Source organism: Mobula birostris, chromosome 6 (assembly GCF_030028105.1).
Source record: "Mobula birostris isolate sMobBir1 chromosome 6, sMobBir1.hap1, whole genome shotgun sequence".
Lineage (NCBI taxonomy): Eukaryota > Metazoa > Chordata > Chondrichthyes > Myliobatiformes > Myliobatidae > Mobula > Mobula birostris.
The window spans coordinates 119,585,366-119,603,511 of NC_092375.1; the positions used below are offsets into that span (position 1 = coordinate 119,585,366).

Below are 18,146 nucleotides of genomic sequence, written 5' to 3' on the forward strand. Positions count from 1 at the left end.
ATTTGATGGCAGCTGCTACAAAAGGGCGATATTAACCATCCGGGTATGATTCATTGTCGTTGTCATTGATTATTAGCAGAGTCATATCCTGTGCATGAAAACTTTAGAAAGATGAGGCAATACATGGATATGTTCACTTCCAGTGGTGTGATAAGGAGATAGGAACTGACTCACTTTCTCTGTATGCTGTACTCTTTCACAATGAGTGAATGTGTTTTGAAGCGCAGTCATAATTGTCATTTGGGAATATGGGGCAAGAGTTCGGCTCTTCGTCTCTGAATGGAGTTCATATCCACAGTTTCTTATACTTCACCATACAGAATGACCTTTGTTCATGATTATAATCTCTTCCTGGCCCATCTCAATGGCTTCAATTTCACATAAATTAATTGTAACCTACATCCACATCTGGAAGGAGTTTAATTTCTTGGTGGCAGAGCACTAAATGTGCCACTGAGCATTACTTTTTGTATTCTTTTAATATAATCCTAAGAAGATACAGTGAATCAGAGGAAATGGAGCTACACCAGAATAACAAATTAAAATCCCTCTTCTGTTTAACATAAATCAACATGGCAGAGCATTGCTTAAAGTTCTTTTCATAAAGATATTATCTAGTGTCAAAGCCTGTTTCCTGAATGAGAAACATATGGACCCATTGCTGGCCTGGTAACTTCTAGTGACCATTTTACTATATTGTATTTGGAAAGCATCTCACTGCAGAGCTAACAAAATTCACTGTTGAGTCTTGAGTTAGAAAAGCACCAATCAAAGGAATTTGGAGTTCCAATTTATTTCTATATTTCCACCATAAAAGTGATTGCCAGTATTTATTAATTTCCTTATTCAGTGATATAGTGCAGTAACAAGCCCTTCTGGCCCAACAAGCCTCTTAACACCCAATTAACCTACTAACCCATACATCTTTGGAATATGGGAGAAAAGTGGAGCACCCGGAGGAAACCCACATGGTCATGCAGAGTACAAACAAACTCCTGCTAGACAGCGTGGAATTGAACTGGGGTCACTGGCGTTGTAGTAGCATTACACTGCCATGCTGCTCAACGTTGTGAAATTTGTAACAAAACATTGTGACTGCTTTGACACTGATCCCATGGTACATTCGCTCTACTGGTCCTTTAGAAACTGGACTTTCTGAATTTGGCAGCCAAAATATAAACTTCAAAAGAAAATGTCCTGCAGATTTAGAGAAAGGCCATTGGCGCCTGGATTTCACTCAGTTAGTCATTACCTGCAAAGAAAGTGGGAGAAAAAGGTAGTATTCAGGTTCTGCTCCTGAAATGATTTTGGTTCTTTGTCTGAATCGTCTGTGAAGGGCTTTCAGCACTTTTTCCTCTCCTTTTTAAGTAAATAAAACTCGTCAACTTTGAATATAATAAGTGTATTATGATTACTGCTAACTGTGAGAAATGAGCATGTCAGCCACCAGTTGTACCAATCCATTATAAAACTGCAATGTTTCCTCTATTCATTGAACTGTCATGTTCAATTTACTGTAACTGCCATTTATCTGTAAGCTCACTAGAATGGAATATGTGGATACTTGAATACTGTGTACTTACTGTTACTATCTACAATTGCTATTGTCTATAGTAAATAGCAGTAATTAATACATGTATAATTGTTGGTACTTTCCAGAGTTGTTTAAAGCTTAACTGCCCTACATGGACATTATGTTGCAGTTATGAGACTCATTTGTGAGACAACATTTGGAATATCGTGTATAGTTTTGAGAGTGTAGAAGGGATTTTCGATGATGCTGCCTGGACGAGAGGGCCTGAGTTATAGGGAGAGGTTGGCCACATTGGATCTTTATTCCTTGGACCACAGAATGAAAGGAGACCTCATAGAAATTTATATAATCATGTGAGGCATGGATAGAGTGGATTGTCATCGACTTTTCAGCAGTGTTTTGGAGTCCAAAACTAGACGACAGGGTATAAATACAAGATAAGAGAGGAGAGATTTAAAAGAGACCTGAGTGGTAAACTAGATGGGCTGAATGGATTGTTTTTGTCTTTAATACTCTGTGGCTTCTTTACACCAGGAATAGTGAGTACCTGGAATGAGTTGCCAGGAGAAGTGGCCGTAGCAGATACAATTGCGACATTTAAGAGACGTTTGGATAGGTGCATGGAGGGGAGAGGCTTGGAGAGTACAGGTCAAACTTGGGAAATTGGGACTCACAGGGAAGATGCTGTGGTTGACATGGACTAGTTGGACCAGAGACCCTGTTTCTGTGCTATTTTACTCTGACTCTGGTCTTACATATAAGGTTATGCTATTTGTAGCATACCAGCATGTCTGGCAGGGAAGGATTATTTAAACATGCTAGTGATCTGCTTTAACAAGTGTCAGAGAAAGATTTTCACTGTGATGCTGTTGCTCAAGTGGATTGCACAACAAATTTATGATTCTTTTCCCATGTCTGGATTGTATAACAAATGCCTAAGTCATGTCATCAGCTGACAGTAGTATTCTCTTATCATTAGAGATGCCAGAGTAGACAGCTTTAGTCTGAAGGTATCATGATTCCTGTTCACAGTGACCTGTAGAGTTTGTTGCCGTTGCCGAATAAGGCAGAACAGGTGTGGAATCCTGTCAGATTTGATCTACTGTGTTAGCAATACTATGGGGGAGTCAGAAACCTTCTTGAAGTTTCATGCAGTCCACAGCCTTTTGTGTTCTTTGCACGAGTGCATCAGTACAATATGATACAAGATTGAATTATGTGCTTAGAACACATAATGATGAAATGTGAAAATGAGGCAGGCAGAAGTTCAGACAGCTTCCAGAATATTCTTCATAGATGTTGGAGTAGGTAATTTATTTTGTATATCTCAGGTAATAAAGGCTCCTGCAAAGACACCTCTTCATTCTAAGTGGTATTCTGGAAGTTTGCCTACTATCTCTGATACGATATATTCTAAGGGGACCTCCTCCTAGTGCATAGTAACGCACACTAAATGCCGGAGGAATTCAGCAGTCAGGTAACATCTATGGAAAAGAATAATGAGTCGACATTTCAGGACAAGACCCTTCATCAGGACTGGAAAAGGAGGAAAAAGCCAGAATAAGGAGGTGGGGGAGGTGAAAGAGTACAAGCTGATGGGTGAAGCCGGGTGGGGTTGTGAAGTGAGATGCTGGGAGATGATAGGTGGAGAGTTCAAAGTAAAATTTATTATCAGTGCATACATGTCACCACATACAACACTGAGTTCCTTTTTCTGCGGGCATACTTAGCCAATCTATAGAACAGTAACTGAATTGTAAACTAACCGCAAATACAGATATAAATATCAATAAATAACAAGCATGTAAAAGCAATATAGCAGAGTCCTTAAATGAGTGTAGCTATCCCCTTTTGTTCAAGGGTCTGATGGTTGAGGGGTAGTAATTGTTCTTGAACCTGGTGGTGCAAGTCCAGAGGCTCCTGTACCTTCTACCTGATGGCAGCAGTGAGAAAAGAGCATAGCCTGGATGGTGAGGATCTTTGGATGATGCTTTTCTACAGCAACGATTCATCCAGATGTACTCAATGGTTGGGAGGATTTTGCCCGTATGTACTGGGCTGAATCCACTACCTTTTGTAGGATTTTCCGCTTAAAGGCATTGGTGTTCCCATACCAGGCCGTAGTGCAGCCAGTCAATACACTTTCCACCGCACATCTATAGAAATTTGCCAAGGTTTTCAATGACATGCCGAACCTCTGCTGTCATGCTTTCTTCACAATAATATTTATATGATGGATCCAGGACAGGTCCTCTGAGATGGTGACACCCAGGAATTTAAAGTTACTGACCCGCTTCACCTTTGATCCTCTGATGGTTACTGGCTCATGGTCCTCCGGTCTCCTTCTGAAATCTACAATCAGTTCCTTGGTCTTATTGACTTTGAGTAAGAGGTTGTTGTTATTACACCACTCAGCCAGTTTTCAATCTCCCTCCTGTATGCTGATTCATCACCCCCTTTGATATAGCCCACAACAGTGGTGTCGTCACAAACTTGAATATGGTGTTGGAGCTGTACTTAGCCGCACAGTCATAGGTTTAAAGTGAGTACAGCAGGGGGCTATAAGTACACATGCCTGCGATCCTCCTGTGCTGATGGATATTGTGGAGGAGATATTTTAGGCGATCTGAACTGACTGGGGTCTACAGAAAAGGAAATCCAGGATCCAATTGCATAAGGGGGTATTGAGGTCCAGGTCTTGGCATTTATTGATTAGTTTTGAAGGGAAGATGGCGTTAAATGCCGAGCTGTAATTGATAAAGAGCATCCTGATGTATGCATCTTTGCTGTCCAGATGTTCCAGGGTTGTGTGAAGAGCCAGTGAGATAGCAAAAGAAGGAATCTGATAGGAGAGGATAGTGGACTGTGGCAGAAAGGGAAGGAGGAGGGGCATCAGAGGGAGGTGATAGGCTTGTAAGAAGAGAAAGGGTAAGGGAGGAGCCAGAATGGGAAGGGGAGAGAGAAATTAGAAGTTGGAAAAATCATGCCATCAGGTTGGAGACTACTCAAACAGAATATGAAGTGTTGCTCCATCAATCTGAGAGTGGCCTCGTCGTGGCAGTAGAAGCCTTGGACAGATATGTCAGAATGTCAAGTAGCATCTGGTTTGTCCAGAAGCCCTAATATCAAAACTTCATGTGACTGCATTTCCTGTGGACCTGGGAAGCTTTGAACCCACTCTGGAAACCACTAACACCTACATAATTGGAAAAACAGATATTCATTGTGGCATGCCTGTTCCTCATACTCCAGATTTTAAGTGGAGTGGACTTTGTCTTATTTTCATACTGTCAAAATTCAAATGTACTATGGTTCTTAATCTTTAGTTCCATTAGATCTGGAGATGATGTTGTCCAGTAGGTTCTTAAGAAGTCAAGAATGAGGTGAAATTCACATCGTTACAGCTGTTTTATTAGATATTGATTGATTTCAAATGCAACCTTTTTTGAATCGGTGCATCTGAAAACCCAGAGGTAGAAAAAATTGTGGTACCAATGTTGAGTATAAGACTTGTCTATGTCATTATCAGGTAGATTGTCCTTGTGTGTAGGGAGGCTCATATGAGGTTGAATAGCTCTATTAATGAATGGCCCTTATACAAGTAATTAACATATATAAAATACAATAAAGCATACCAGAGTTAACAGAAAACATAACAAGTCATAACACTAAATAGCTCCAGTGCCCTGGGGTTGATTTGATCCACTTGAAAAAATATCACCTATTGGATACTACTTCCTTATGAATACGTTCCGCCAAATTAGATATGGCTTCAGACTCAACAACACTCTACCTATAACTGCACACTAAGCCCCCCCCAATGGCTCACAGAAGTTCTAGTGCCATACAATTTTGAAGGGCCATTTGATGTATTGAAGCCATTCCAGCAATGTCATTGCTTGCCCTATCTAAAGGAGCAGCAACATTTTAATTGCAATACCATACATTGGAAATAGGATTGCTGTAAATCAATTTCCTACCTAGATGTCACACTTGTATTTGGATTCAGGTTAGTAAGATGAGGTTTGTGTGTGTCTCAAAGCAGGGAAGACGTAACCCAAATTAAGACCATAAGGCATGGGAGCAGAATTAGGCCATCTGGCCCATCAAGTCTGCACCACCATTCAGTTATGACCTATCCTTTTATCCCCTCCTCAGCCCCACTCCCTGGCCTTCTCCCTGTAGCTTTTGATACCATGGCCAATCAAGAGCCTATCAATCTCCACCTTAAATACACCCAACGATCTGGCCTTCACAGCTGCCTGTTGTACCAAATTCCACAAATTCACCACCTTCTGGTTAAAGAAATTTCTCTGCATCTCTATTTTAAATGCACGCCCCTCTATCCTGAGGCTGTACCCTTTTGTTGTAGACTCTCCCACCATGGGAAACATTCTTTTCACGTCTACTCCATCAAGACCCTTTCAACATTCAAAAGGATTCAATGAGATCGCCCCTTGTCCTTCTAAATTCCAGTGAGTACAAGCCCAGAACAATCAAACATTCCTCACATGATAACACTTTCATTCCCGGAATCATCCTTGTGAACCTCCTCTAAACCCTCTCCAATGCCAGCACATCTTTATGTGCAAGGGCTTCATCTCCACAGATAAAGTATGTGTTGTTCCATGAATTAAGCTGATTCTAAGTGATTGACAAGAACTTGCTGGATTGTGGTATTCTTATAATGAACACTGTCAATGAAGATACCAGATACATTTTTCCATTTAGGACAGTAAGACGTAGTTACATGAACTATACCCAAGTGGAAGGATACACGTAAAGGCGTCAAGGACTGGGAAAAGGCAAGAGAATGGGGTTGAGGGGGATAATAAATCAGTAGACTCAATGGGCCAAATGGCCTAACTATGCTCCTATGTCTTACAATACCTTCTGAAGTGATGCAAAAGGTAGTCATTACAGTGAACAACTGAAAAGACTTGACTGCCTGATTTGTCACAGCCTCCAAGTTTAAGTGTAGATGTCCCAGGTGAAAACGTGGGTAAATTGTTAGATCTGGAGATGATGTTTTTTTGGAAATCAAGATTGAGGCAAACATCTTCTGGTTACAGCAGTTTTATTAGATGTTCATTACGGGCGCCATGGTAGTTTAGCGATTAGCGCAACACTACTACAGCTCAGAATATCGAAGTTTAATTCCAAAGTCATCTGTAAGCAGTCTGTATGCCCTCCACATGGAATGCATGAGTTTTCTCAGGTACTCCGGTTACCTCCCATAGTCCAAAGATGTACCAGTTAGTAGGTAATTGAATTGACTTTAATACTTCATTCTTCATATACATGAGTAAAAGTCTTTACGCTACATTTCCATCTAAATGTGCAATTTATAGTAATTTATAATAAATAGTATGTACAACAGGACAGTCAATATAACATAGAAACACAGTTGTGTCAGCATGAATTAAGCAGTCTGATGGCCTGGTGGAAGAAGCTGTCCCAGAGCTGGTTGGTCCTGGCTTTTATGCTGTGGTACCATTTCCAGGATGGTAGCAGCTGGAACAGTTTGTGGCTGGGGTGACTCGGGTCCTCAATAATCCTTTGGGCCCTTTCTACACACCTGTCTTTGTAAATGTCCTGAATAGCGGGAAGTTCACATCTTCAGATGCGCTGGGCTGTCTACACCACTCTCTGAAAAGTCCTGTGATTGAGGGAAGTACAGTTCCCATACCGTGCAGTGATGCAGCCAGTCAGGATGCTCTGAATTGTGCCCCAAAAGAAAGTTCTTGGGACTTGGGGGCCCATACCAAACTTCTTCAACCATCTGAGTAGAAAGAGGCACTGTTGTGCCTTTTTCACTACACAGCTGGTATATATACAGATCAGTAGCTAGCCTGTCTCCATTCCTCCTGTAGTCCACAACCAGCTTTTTTGTTTTTTGCAACATTAAGGGAGAGGTTGTTTTCTTGACACCACTGTGTCAGGTGATGATGACTTCTTCTCTGTAGGCTGCCTCATTATTATTTGTGATTAGGCCAATCAATGTACTGTCGTCAGCAAAGTTATTTAGCAGATTGGAGCAGCAGGTGGTGACACTGTCATGAGAATACAGAGAGTAAAGGAGGGGTTGTAAATTGTCCCGTAGTTAGGCTAGGGTTAAATTGAGGGTTGCTGGGCGGCATGGTTCGAAGGGCCAGAAGGGCCTATTGTGCACTGTATCTCAATAAAATGAGTACAAACAAGTGATTATTCAAACATATAAGCAAGCACGTAAGGATGAATGCATATATATTGATACCACCTGTTTTTATTCCTGTTTTTCCAGTGCAGTATTGCATTGTTGGAAGTGCTGGCTTTTTGCATTAAATGCTCAGCTAAGGGTCCTCTTTGCATATTCAGGTGAACATGTTTAGAATTCATATTGAAGTTTTGCTTAAGTCTTAGCTATTTAAAGATTAACTGTAATTGTCAGATCCACGGTGTAGAGTCATAATGCAGAATGACACAGTTACAGGCCCTTTAGCGCTTTGAGTCTATGCCGACCATGGTGCCCACCCAGCTAGTCCCAAGTTCTTGCATCTGTCCCATTTCCCTCTAAGCTCTGCGTCTCCATGTACTGTACATAACAAATACTTCTTAAATAATGCATTGTATCTACTTCAACAATTTGCTCTGGCAGCTCATTCCATATAGTCACCAGCCTCAGTGTACAAAAATTGTCCCTCTGGTCTCTTTTAAATCTTGCCCCTCTCACCCTAAACCTACATCCCTAATTTGAGACTTCCCTATCCTGAGGAAAAGAATGTTGCCACCCAGCCACTCATAACTTTTCTATAGGTTTATTCCTCATTTTCCCACACCTGTCAAATGGTCATCTTCTCCCTATATCTCAAGCCCTCTAGTTCTGGCAACATCCTTGTAAATCTTTTTTGACCTCTTTCCTTTAACAGGGTGTCAAAACTGCACATTACTTTCAAGTGTAATTAAATAATTCACTCATGATTAAGTAGTGAGCTCCTGAAGATATGGGCATTTTTAATGTGTAAGTAATGAATGAAGAGTAGTCTGGAAGGAAAATGCTGTAAGGACTTGATATCCAGAGATGTGATCTACAGCATGCCCATAGTCCATACAATATGGGTAGATTCATTGAAGATTTGTTTAGTTACTGAATTATTGGAATGTCGTTTATACCTCAAACTAATTGTTTCCTGCTTTGTGTTAAACTAGTTTAAGTACTTGATTGCGTGGTAGCTTGGTTCACATAGAAAGCACGTACCACTAGGCTCAAGGACAGCTTCTACCCCGCTGTTATAAGACTATTGAATGGTTCCTTAGTACAACAAGATGGACACTTGGCCTTCTAATTTAGCTTATGCACCTTATTGTTTACCCGTATTCATCTTTCTCTGTAGCTATTACATTTTATTCTGCATTCTGTTGTTGTTTTACCTGTTTTTACCTCAAGGCACTGCATAATGATTTGATCTATAGAAGCAATGTGTAAGACAAGCCTTTTTTATCTCCATATATGTGACAATTGTAAACCAATTGCAATTCCAATTCTAATAACAAACTAATGTTGGCTATAACTATAGTGAAGCCAAAGTTTACGGATTTGTTTTTTAACATAGCAATTGTATTTCCAGGATCTGGCTGATGCTGTGCATTGTCAACATACCTCGCCTGTAAGCTGTAAAATATGCAGTGTGGTGGGCCCAAGGACACTGACACGAGAAGATCAAGTGGCTCTACTGGACCCGTGCTTTCACCCAGTATTGTCACTAAATCATGGTATGATTAGTTGTACATTTTTAGCATTTTTTTTTTGCAGAAATAAATCTGAATTTTTTTATTGTTATCTTATGTTATATTTCTGTTTTTATCCCCTTTCCCTGCTAAATAAAGTGGCTCTGCCTACGGTTCTTCCCAGCAAGTTCTCGCAGCCCTCTGGTACACCATCCAAATGGGTACTGAAATGATTGAGTGTGAATGCTGTCATGAGCTCTATTTCCTATTTATAAGAGTCATGATAGGAATCATGAGCAGAAATCCTGTTTTTTTCCCTTATCCTTTGCCTCTCTAAAAGGTATTTATCCCCTGTGAGGAAGTGAAATCGTACAGAACCCAACGATTCTGCTTCAGATTTCTAACATGCACCCCAACTCTCATGGCTGGGGTGAGCTATGTCAGCACCAAACCAAAAGTTAGACAAGTACTGTGTGTCTTAGTGCCACAGAGATGATACTTTTAGTCAGTTTGCTATCTGAACTTGATATACAGTGGTTAATTGAAGCAGCTGCTTATTTAAGACAGCTCTTTAAGAACAAAAACTAATTGAGAAAATAACCAGGATTCCCTTCATTACTTGAGACACTATGCCACATAACTGGGACAGGTGACTTCCTAAACAGTTCCTAACTAGTGTCAATCACATGAAATTAAGTGGCTGTTAGACACCTCACCTCACCAATTTTTAATGGCCTCAGTTGTGTGTGTTTGTGTCACTGATAGTTGGTGAGAAATAAGCAATAAGAGGCTAGAGTGGGGAATGAAAGAAGAGGGAAGGGGAAAGGGAAAAAAAAATTACTGGAAGGGGAAGACGATGTTCATGCCATCAGGTTGAAGGCTACTTAGGCGGAATATGGGGTGTTGTTCCTCCACCTTGAGAGTGGCCCCATCATGGTAAAACGGAAGACTGTGGACCGACATGCTGGAATGGGGATAGGAATTAAAACGGTTGACCACCGGGAAATTCCACCTTTGGCAGATGGATCCCTCCCCCAACTTACATCAGTCTCACCAATGTAGAGGAGGCCACATTAAGAGTACCGGATACAATAGACAACCCTAGCATATTCACAGCTGAAGTGTTGTCTCACTTGAAAGCACTGTTCAGGATCCTGAATTGAGGTAAGGGAGGAGGTAAATGGGCAGTTATAGCATTTCTGTCGCTTGAAGGGATATGTGCCGGGGGGAGATTAGTGGAAGGGATGGATCAATTGGAGTAGGTGGAGGTAAAGATGTATTTGGTGGTAGGATCGCGTTGAAGATGGCGGAAGTTGTGCAGAATGATGTGTTGGATGTAGAGGCTTATGGGTGGTAAGTGAGGACAAGTGGAACTCTATTCTAGTTAAGGCAGCAGGAAGATGGAATGAGGGCAGATATCCAAGAAATGGTGGAGATGCAGGTGAGGGGCAGCGTCAGTAGTCAAGGAAGGGAAACATGTTGAGTCATAGTCATTAAGGCAGGTTACTACATTCTTCTTGGGCACCGGTATGATTGAAGCCTGTTTAAAGCAGCCGTTTTGCTCAGAGAGCCAAAGCAAATAATTAGATATTTGTCTTCATTAGTCAGAACATAGAAACATAGAAAATAGGTGCAGGAGTAGGCCATTCGGCCCTTCGAGCATAGAGTACAAAACCACATAGGTTATAGTACAACATTATGAAACATTGGTTAGGTCACAAATGGAGTACTGTGTACAGTTCTGGTCTTGACGCTTTAGGAAGAAGGTGGTTGCAGAGGATTCAACAGAATGGTTGCTGGGGGGCAGTGCCTCTACTATGAGGAGAGATTGGATAGGTTTTTTTTTCCTTAGAGTGGAAGGAAAACCCCTCCTACCCCTCCTCACGGTCCCTCACCCTGCTTTCATGACTATACCCCTTCCCCACACGAAACCACCACGGTAGGCTTCACAGCTGAACAGGTGAGAAGACAGCTGAAACGTCTCAACCCAAGCAAGGCTGCAGGACCGGATGGTGTCAGTACCAGGGTGCTCAAAGCCTGTGCCCCTCAGGTATGTGGAGTACTTCGCCATGTATTCAACCTGAGCCTGAGGCTCCGGAGGGTTCCTGTACTGTGGAAGACGTTCTGCCTCGTCCATGTGCCGAAGACGCCGCGCCCCAGCGGCCTCAATGACTACAGACCGGTGGCATTGACCTCCCACACCATGAAGACCCTGGAGAGACTTGTTCTGGAGCTGCTCCAGCCTATGGTCAGGCCACACTTAGATCCCCTCCAGTTCGCCTACCAGCCCCGACTAGAGTTGAGGATGCCATCGTCTATCTGCTGAACCATGTCTATGCCCACCTGGACAAGCCAGTGAGCACTGTGAGGGTCATGTTTTTTGACTTCTCCAGTGCGTTCAACAATATCCGCCCTGTTCTGCTGGGGGGAAGCTGACAGCAATGCAGGTGGATGCTTCCCTGGTGTCATGGATTCTTGATTACCTGACTGGCAGACCACAGTACGTGTGCTTGCAACACTGTGTGTCTGACAGAGTGATCACCAGCACTGGGGCTCCACGGGGGACTGTCTTGTCATCTCCAGAAGTTTTCGGATGACTCTGCTATAGTTGGATGCATCAGCAAGGGAGATGAGGCTGAGTACAGGGCTACGGTAGGAAACTTCGTCACATGGTGTGAGCAGAATTATCTGCAGCTTAATGTGAAAAAGACTAAGGAGCTGGTGGTAGACCTGAGGAGAGCTAAGGTACCGGTGACCGCTGTTTCCATCCAGGGGGTCAGTGTGGACATGGTGGAGGATTACAAATACTTGGGGATAAGAATTGACAATAAACTGGACTGGTCAAAGAACACTGAGGCTGTCTACAAGAAGGGTCAGAGCCGTCTCTATTTCCTGAGGAGACTGAGGTCCTTTAACATCTGCCGGACGATGCTGAGGATGTTCTACGAGTCTGTGGTGGCCAGTGCTATCATGTTTGCTGTTGTGTGCTGGGGCAGCAGGCTGAGGGTAGCAGACACCAACAGAATCAACAAACTCATTCGTAAGGCCAGTGATGTTGTGGGGATGGAACTGGACTCTCTCATGGTGGTGTCTGAAAAGAGGATGCTGTCTAAGTTGCATGCCATCTTGGACAATGTCTCCCATCCACTACATAATGTACTGGGTAGGCACAGGAGTACATTCAGCCAGAGACTCATTCCACCGAGATGCAACACAGAGCGTCATAGGAAGTCATTCCTGCCTGTGGCCATCAAACTTTACAACTCCTCCCTTGGAGGGTCAGACACCCTGAGCCAATAGGCTGGTCCTGGACTTATTTCATAATTTACTGGCATAATTTACATATTACTATTTAACTATTTATGGTTTTATTACTATTTATTATTTATGGTGCAACTGTAACGAAAACCAATTTCCCCTGGGATCAATAAAGTATGACTATGACTAAGAGGCTGGAGGAAGAACCTGATTGAGATAAACATGAGGAACAGATAGGAGAGATAGAAAGTCTCCTATACTGAAGGTGTATATAACCAGAAGCCGTGGGTTTGAAACATAGAAAACCGACAGCACGATACAGGCTTTTTGGCCCACAAAGCTGTTCCAAACATATCCTTACCTGAGAAATTACGTAGGGTTACCCATAGCCCTCTATTTTTCTGAGCTCCATATACCTGTCTGGGAGTCTCTTAAAAGACCATATCATATCTGTCTCTACTACCGTCGCCAGCAGCCCATTCCACACACTCACCTCTCTCTGCATAAAAAACTTACCTGATATCTCCTTTGTACCTACTTCCAAGCACCTTGCCCTCTTGTGCTAGCCATTTCAGCCCTGGGAAAAAGCCTCTTGACTATCCACATGATCAATGCCCGTCATCATCTTATACACCTCTATCAGGTCACTTCTCATCCTCTGTCACTCCAAGGAAAAAAGCCCGAGTTCACTCAACCTATTCCCATAAGGCATGCTCCACAATCCAGGCAACATCCTTGTAAATCTCCTCTGCACCCTTCCTATCGTTTTCACATCCTTCCTATAGTGAGGCGACCAGAACTGAGCACAGAACTCCAAGCGGGGTCTGATCAGGGTCCTGTATAGCTGCAACATTACCTCTCGGCTCCTAAACTCAATCCCACGATTGATGAAGGCCAATGCACCATATGCTTTCTTAACCACAGAGTCAACCTGCGCAACAGCCTTGAGTGTCTTATGAACTCGGACCCTAAGACCCTCTGATCCTCCACACTGCCAAGAGTCTTACCATTATATTCTATCATCATATTTGACCTATCAAAATGAACCACCTCACACTTATCTGGGTTGAACTCCATCTGCCACTTCTCAGCCTATTTTTGCATCCTATCACTGTCCCACTGTAACCTTTGACAGCCCTGCACACTATCCACACCTCCAACCTTTGTGACATCAGCAAGTCTACTAACCCATCCCTCCACTTCTTCATCCAGGTTTGGAGAGATTTTAAAATGGTTGAGAGCTGGAATGTATTCTGTGAGGTGATAGTGGAGGTAGATACACTGCCATTTTAATTCCACTCTGGTTAAGAATTTAATTATGTTTTTTCTAAATTCAATTAAAATGAAAAGATTGAAAATAGTACAGTAAAAATGATAAACCCATAATTTATCACTCAACTCCAGTAATTGTTATATCTGTGTGGAGAGAATTCAGTGAAGGTTCACCTAACTGATATCTGGGATGGCATAACTGTCATATGAAAAGAGTTTGAGACAATACCCTTGAATTCACTAGAGCCATACAAAACTGGGTTTATTGGGCTGGACAAACTAGAAACAGTAAAGATGTTCCTGATAGCATGGGACCCAGATCGAGGGGTCTCTGCAAGAGGTTAAAGAGGACTGCGATGTAAAGGAATTTCCTCTTCCAAAGAGTGGTGCAGCTGGGGAATCCTTGAACATGGAAAGCAATTAAATGTATTCAGAGAGGAGTTGAGTATTGATCCTGGGCTAGAAAGATCATGTGATATGGGGGATAAAAAGTCAGAACAGGGTACAGAAATTGAATGGCATACTCAAAAGACTAAAATGTCTACTTCAAATTTCTATATTCTTTATGTTTAGCAATTGACTTATTCATGTCTAATGGTACTTCTGGATTTTTTTTAAGACTAGCCTCTCCATTTTAGCCATATGATCCAAGCTTGACTTAGAATTGGATATTAACGCAACATTACATACTATTTTGTAACGTTTCCTCTGCCCCCCAACTGAGGGCAAGCGCTCAGTTGGGGGGCAGAGGAAACGTTACAAAGACTGCCTGAAAGCGTCCCTCAAAGGCCTGGGTGTCGACATCAACACGTGGGAGACGCTTGCCCTCGACTGTCCAGCTTGGCGTAGCAAGATCACCACAGGAGCCCGTGCAGCTGAAGTCAGGCGCATCATCGAGGCGCAACGAATGCGTGCTGTGCGCAAGGCCCGAGGCAGCATCCACTGCCACGACAGCACCCACCCACTTGTGTCCCACATGTGGGCAAGCTTTCAGGGCCCGAATTGGCCTCATCAGTCACCTCCGGACCCACAGCCACCAATCTCCCATTTGACTTTGAAGCCATGGTCATCTTCGACTACGAAGGACGAACAACAACAACACATACTATTACAATTACTTTACAATTTTGCTTCACTTGGTTCATTATGTACTTTATCTAAAACAAGTGATGGATACATGGGTGGAGAAATTAAGGATTTCAAATAAATACATGTTTTTATGCCCGCTGGTAGTAATGTAGCGCTGAAGATATAACTTTTATTTTCTACAGATAAGCCTCTAAATGTCCACTTTCAAGCCTTATTGAAAGAGGAAGAATGGAACAAAGGACTCTTTTCCCCAATAATGAATGCTTCCTTAACAAATAGTGCACTGTATAAAAGACATCCATGTGAGAGTAATTTGGATTCAGTGGGTAAGTTTGTTTCACTAATTAAGGAATCGTTTTTGCGAGAAAATGCAGAGTATCTGAGCTATACTACTTTATGCTTCACAAATATTGATAAGCATTTCATATTGCTTAGCAGTCATTAATCTATTATTATTAAACTGCAAATATTTTGTATAAGTTTTAAATTTTTTGATTGAATTACAAATACGGTTATTTATAACTCAGGTAAGCTGACTGATGGCCACCTGTGATTTGTCCAACAGTAGGGTCAGTGGCGAATTTGAAGATGGCATTTGAACTGTGCTTCACCACACAGTTGTGTGTATAGAGATCAGAGCATGGGCTAAGTATGCAGGCTTGAGCTGTACCTTTGTTGATGATTAAGGTCTGCTGATAAAGTCGAGTAACCAATTGCAGAGGGAGGTACAGAGACTCAGGACTTGAAGCTTGACAATGTGCTTAGATGAAATGATTGAATTGAACACCAAGCTGCAGTCAATGAACCGCAGCATGATATGCATGTTCCTGTTACCCAAGTTGTCCAGAGCAGAGTGAAGAGCCAGAGAAATCACATCTGCTCTTACCTGGTAGGCAATCCAGATAATCTCTTAGGCGGGATTTAATTCATTTAATTACCAATCTCTCAAAGCACTTCATTGGAGTTGGAACGTAGAACACAGAACATTGCAGCAAAGTACAGGCTCTTCGGGCCACAATGTTATGTCGACCACTTAACCTACACTATGATCAGTCTAACCCTTCCCTCCGACATAGCCCTCAATTTTTCTATCATCCATGTGCCTATCTAAGTCTTTCTTAAATGTCCCTCATGTATCTACCTCTACCATCATACCTGACAGGGCATTCCACACACTTAACTGTGACAGCATCCCTATACGTTCCTCCAATCTCCTTAAAATTATGCACCCCTGTATTAGCCATTTCCACCATGAGAAAAAGTCTTTGCCTAGCCACTCAATCTATGCCTCTTTTCATCTTGCACGCCTTCATTAGCTGCCCTCTGTTCCAGATACATGGGGAGAAACCTGAGATGCAATAAAATAATCCTTGGTATGAAAAAGGGGAGTTGATGGGCAAGTGTTGGCATTTACTTCTGGTCACTCCATTACAGACAGAATGTTAAGGCTTTGGAGTGGGTGCAGATGAAATTTATAAGGATCTTGTCTGGATTAGAGGGCATGTACTATAAGGAGCGGTTGGACAAACTTTGGTTGTTTTCTCTGGAACTGTAGAGACTGAGGGGAAATCTAATAGGTTTATAGATTATGAGAAGCATACATAGAGTAGATAGTCACCATAATTTTCCAAGGGTTGGCATGTTTAATATCACTGAGGGCATGGATTTAAGAAGAGAGGGGCTAAGTTCAAAAAGAATTGTGTCAAGATATTTTTACACAGAGTTGTGAGTTCCTAAAAAAAAATGTTGCCTAGGAAGTTTCTGGAGGCAAATAAAATAGAGGCATTCAAGAGGGTTTCCGATAAGCACATGAATGTGCTGAAAATGCAAGAATATAAACATTGTGTAGGCAAAAGGGACTAGTTTAGATGGACATTTGGTTACTAATTTAATTAGTTCAGCAGAGCAAAAGGGCATGTTCCTATGCTGTTCTGTTCTGTAAATGATAATTTGCAGGCAGTACAGATGAGTGAGACTGTTGGGATTGCTCTGCGGGGAGTTTGCATGGATCCAATGGGCTGTAACACCTCCTCCTATGCCATAGTAAAGAAAATTAGATACAAGCAACTGGGTAGGCACCTTGGAAGAGTTGTCTAAAGGGCCTGTTTCTGTGCTGTTTCAGCAATTATGTATGGATTTTTATTTTGATTGAACTCGTGTTTCTTTGAACACAATCCAAGATCTTTATGTTTATCATCAAATTAATCCTTAGGCTGCAATGTTAATAAAGACCACAGTGTAAAAGTACTGGGACAACACTGGAACCAGTCATGTACCTCTGAGCTACATACTCCAACAGAAGCATCACAGAAGCCCTTCAGAGAGCTAAGGAAAAGAAGACATTCAAATGAAAAAACTGCTGGTGAGCACGTGACGGTGGTTCTGGGAGATCCATTCTGTGGATATAACAGCATTGTTTATAAATTCTCTAGTGATGACATTGCTCCCAATTGACATTATTACATTTTCAGATTTACTTGTCTCATCAACTTCCCCTCCAGGTGTAGATGTTGTGTGAACCACATTGTAAGAGAAACATATCTACAAAAGGGCTGTGACATTTACCACCATTCCTTATTGTAGTCATCCCTCCCTGCTGTGAAACATATTTATAAAATGTAGATTCAGATAGATGTGGTTACTTTTGCAGTGTTCCTCAAATGAAACTGCTTCTCTGTTGTCTTTGTCACCACTGATTCCCATTACACTATGGCTGTTTTCTACTGCCAGCCCCTACCCAGATCCCTTTCTTACACTGCTTCTTCTATACATGTTCCACTTATTTTGCACTGCATTATTTCAGTATCAGTGCTACCATCATGAATTTGCATTTTTCAACAGATGAACAACATCTCCAACTTGTTGTTCCAGTTTTTTTAAATCTTGTTGAGATGTCTTTCAGATGGCTTTCTACTGTTCACTGCCTGCCCAATTTGATGACATGGCAAAGAGCAAAATAAATCACAGCTAAAGATCACAAAATGGGCATTTGAACAGTTCTTGGCACTACTACGTGCCTTGGAGAGAATCTTGCCTAAATGTTGTCTTGCATAAGATTCTGCATATTTATTTTGTATTTCAGTTGTAAGTAAAAGACACTGCACTCTGCTGAACTGTGGTGACTCTCCTTCTGGATCTTCGGTGAAAGTATCACAGATGCCAGGCCTTGGTCAACGAAGTCACTGTTCCAATTCAACGGACAGCTGGGTGGCCAAATCAACTCCATTGCAAAGACCACTTTCGCAGACAAAAGATGTAAGATGTAATTGACAGGTTCAGTAACTTA

The 18,146-nt window shown here is 42.0% G+C and overlaps 2 protein-coding genes across 3 annotated transcripts in view; one reads left to right on the plus strand and one right to left on the minus strand.

The window, feature by feature from the left end:
• kansl1l (KAT8 regulatory NSL complex subunit 1-like) overlaps positions 1-18,146 on the plus strand; it is a 100,909-nt gene that overhangs the window by 65,980 nt on the left and 16,783 nt on the right. For both annotated transcript variants that reach the window (XM_072261159.1, XM_072261160.1), the window contains exons 7-10: positions 9,142-9,286; positions 15,043-15,186; positions 17,073-17,222; positions 17,943-18,115. In XM_072261159.1, the coding sequence (XP_072117260.1) occupies positions 9,142-9,286; positions 15,043-15,186; positions 17,073-17,222; positions 17,943-18,115 (612 nt within the window). The remainder of the gene's footprint in view (positions 1-9,141; positions 9,287-15,042; positions 15,187-17,072; positions 17,223-17,942; positions 18,116-18,146) is intronic.
• The window catches only part of rpe (ribulose-5-phosphate-3-epimerase), an 89,012-nt gene that overhangs the window by 16,812 nt on the left and 54,054 nt on the right, over positions 1-18,146 (minus strand). The window lies entirely within an intron of this gene.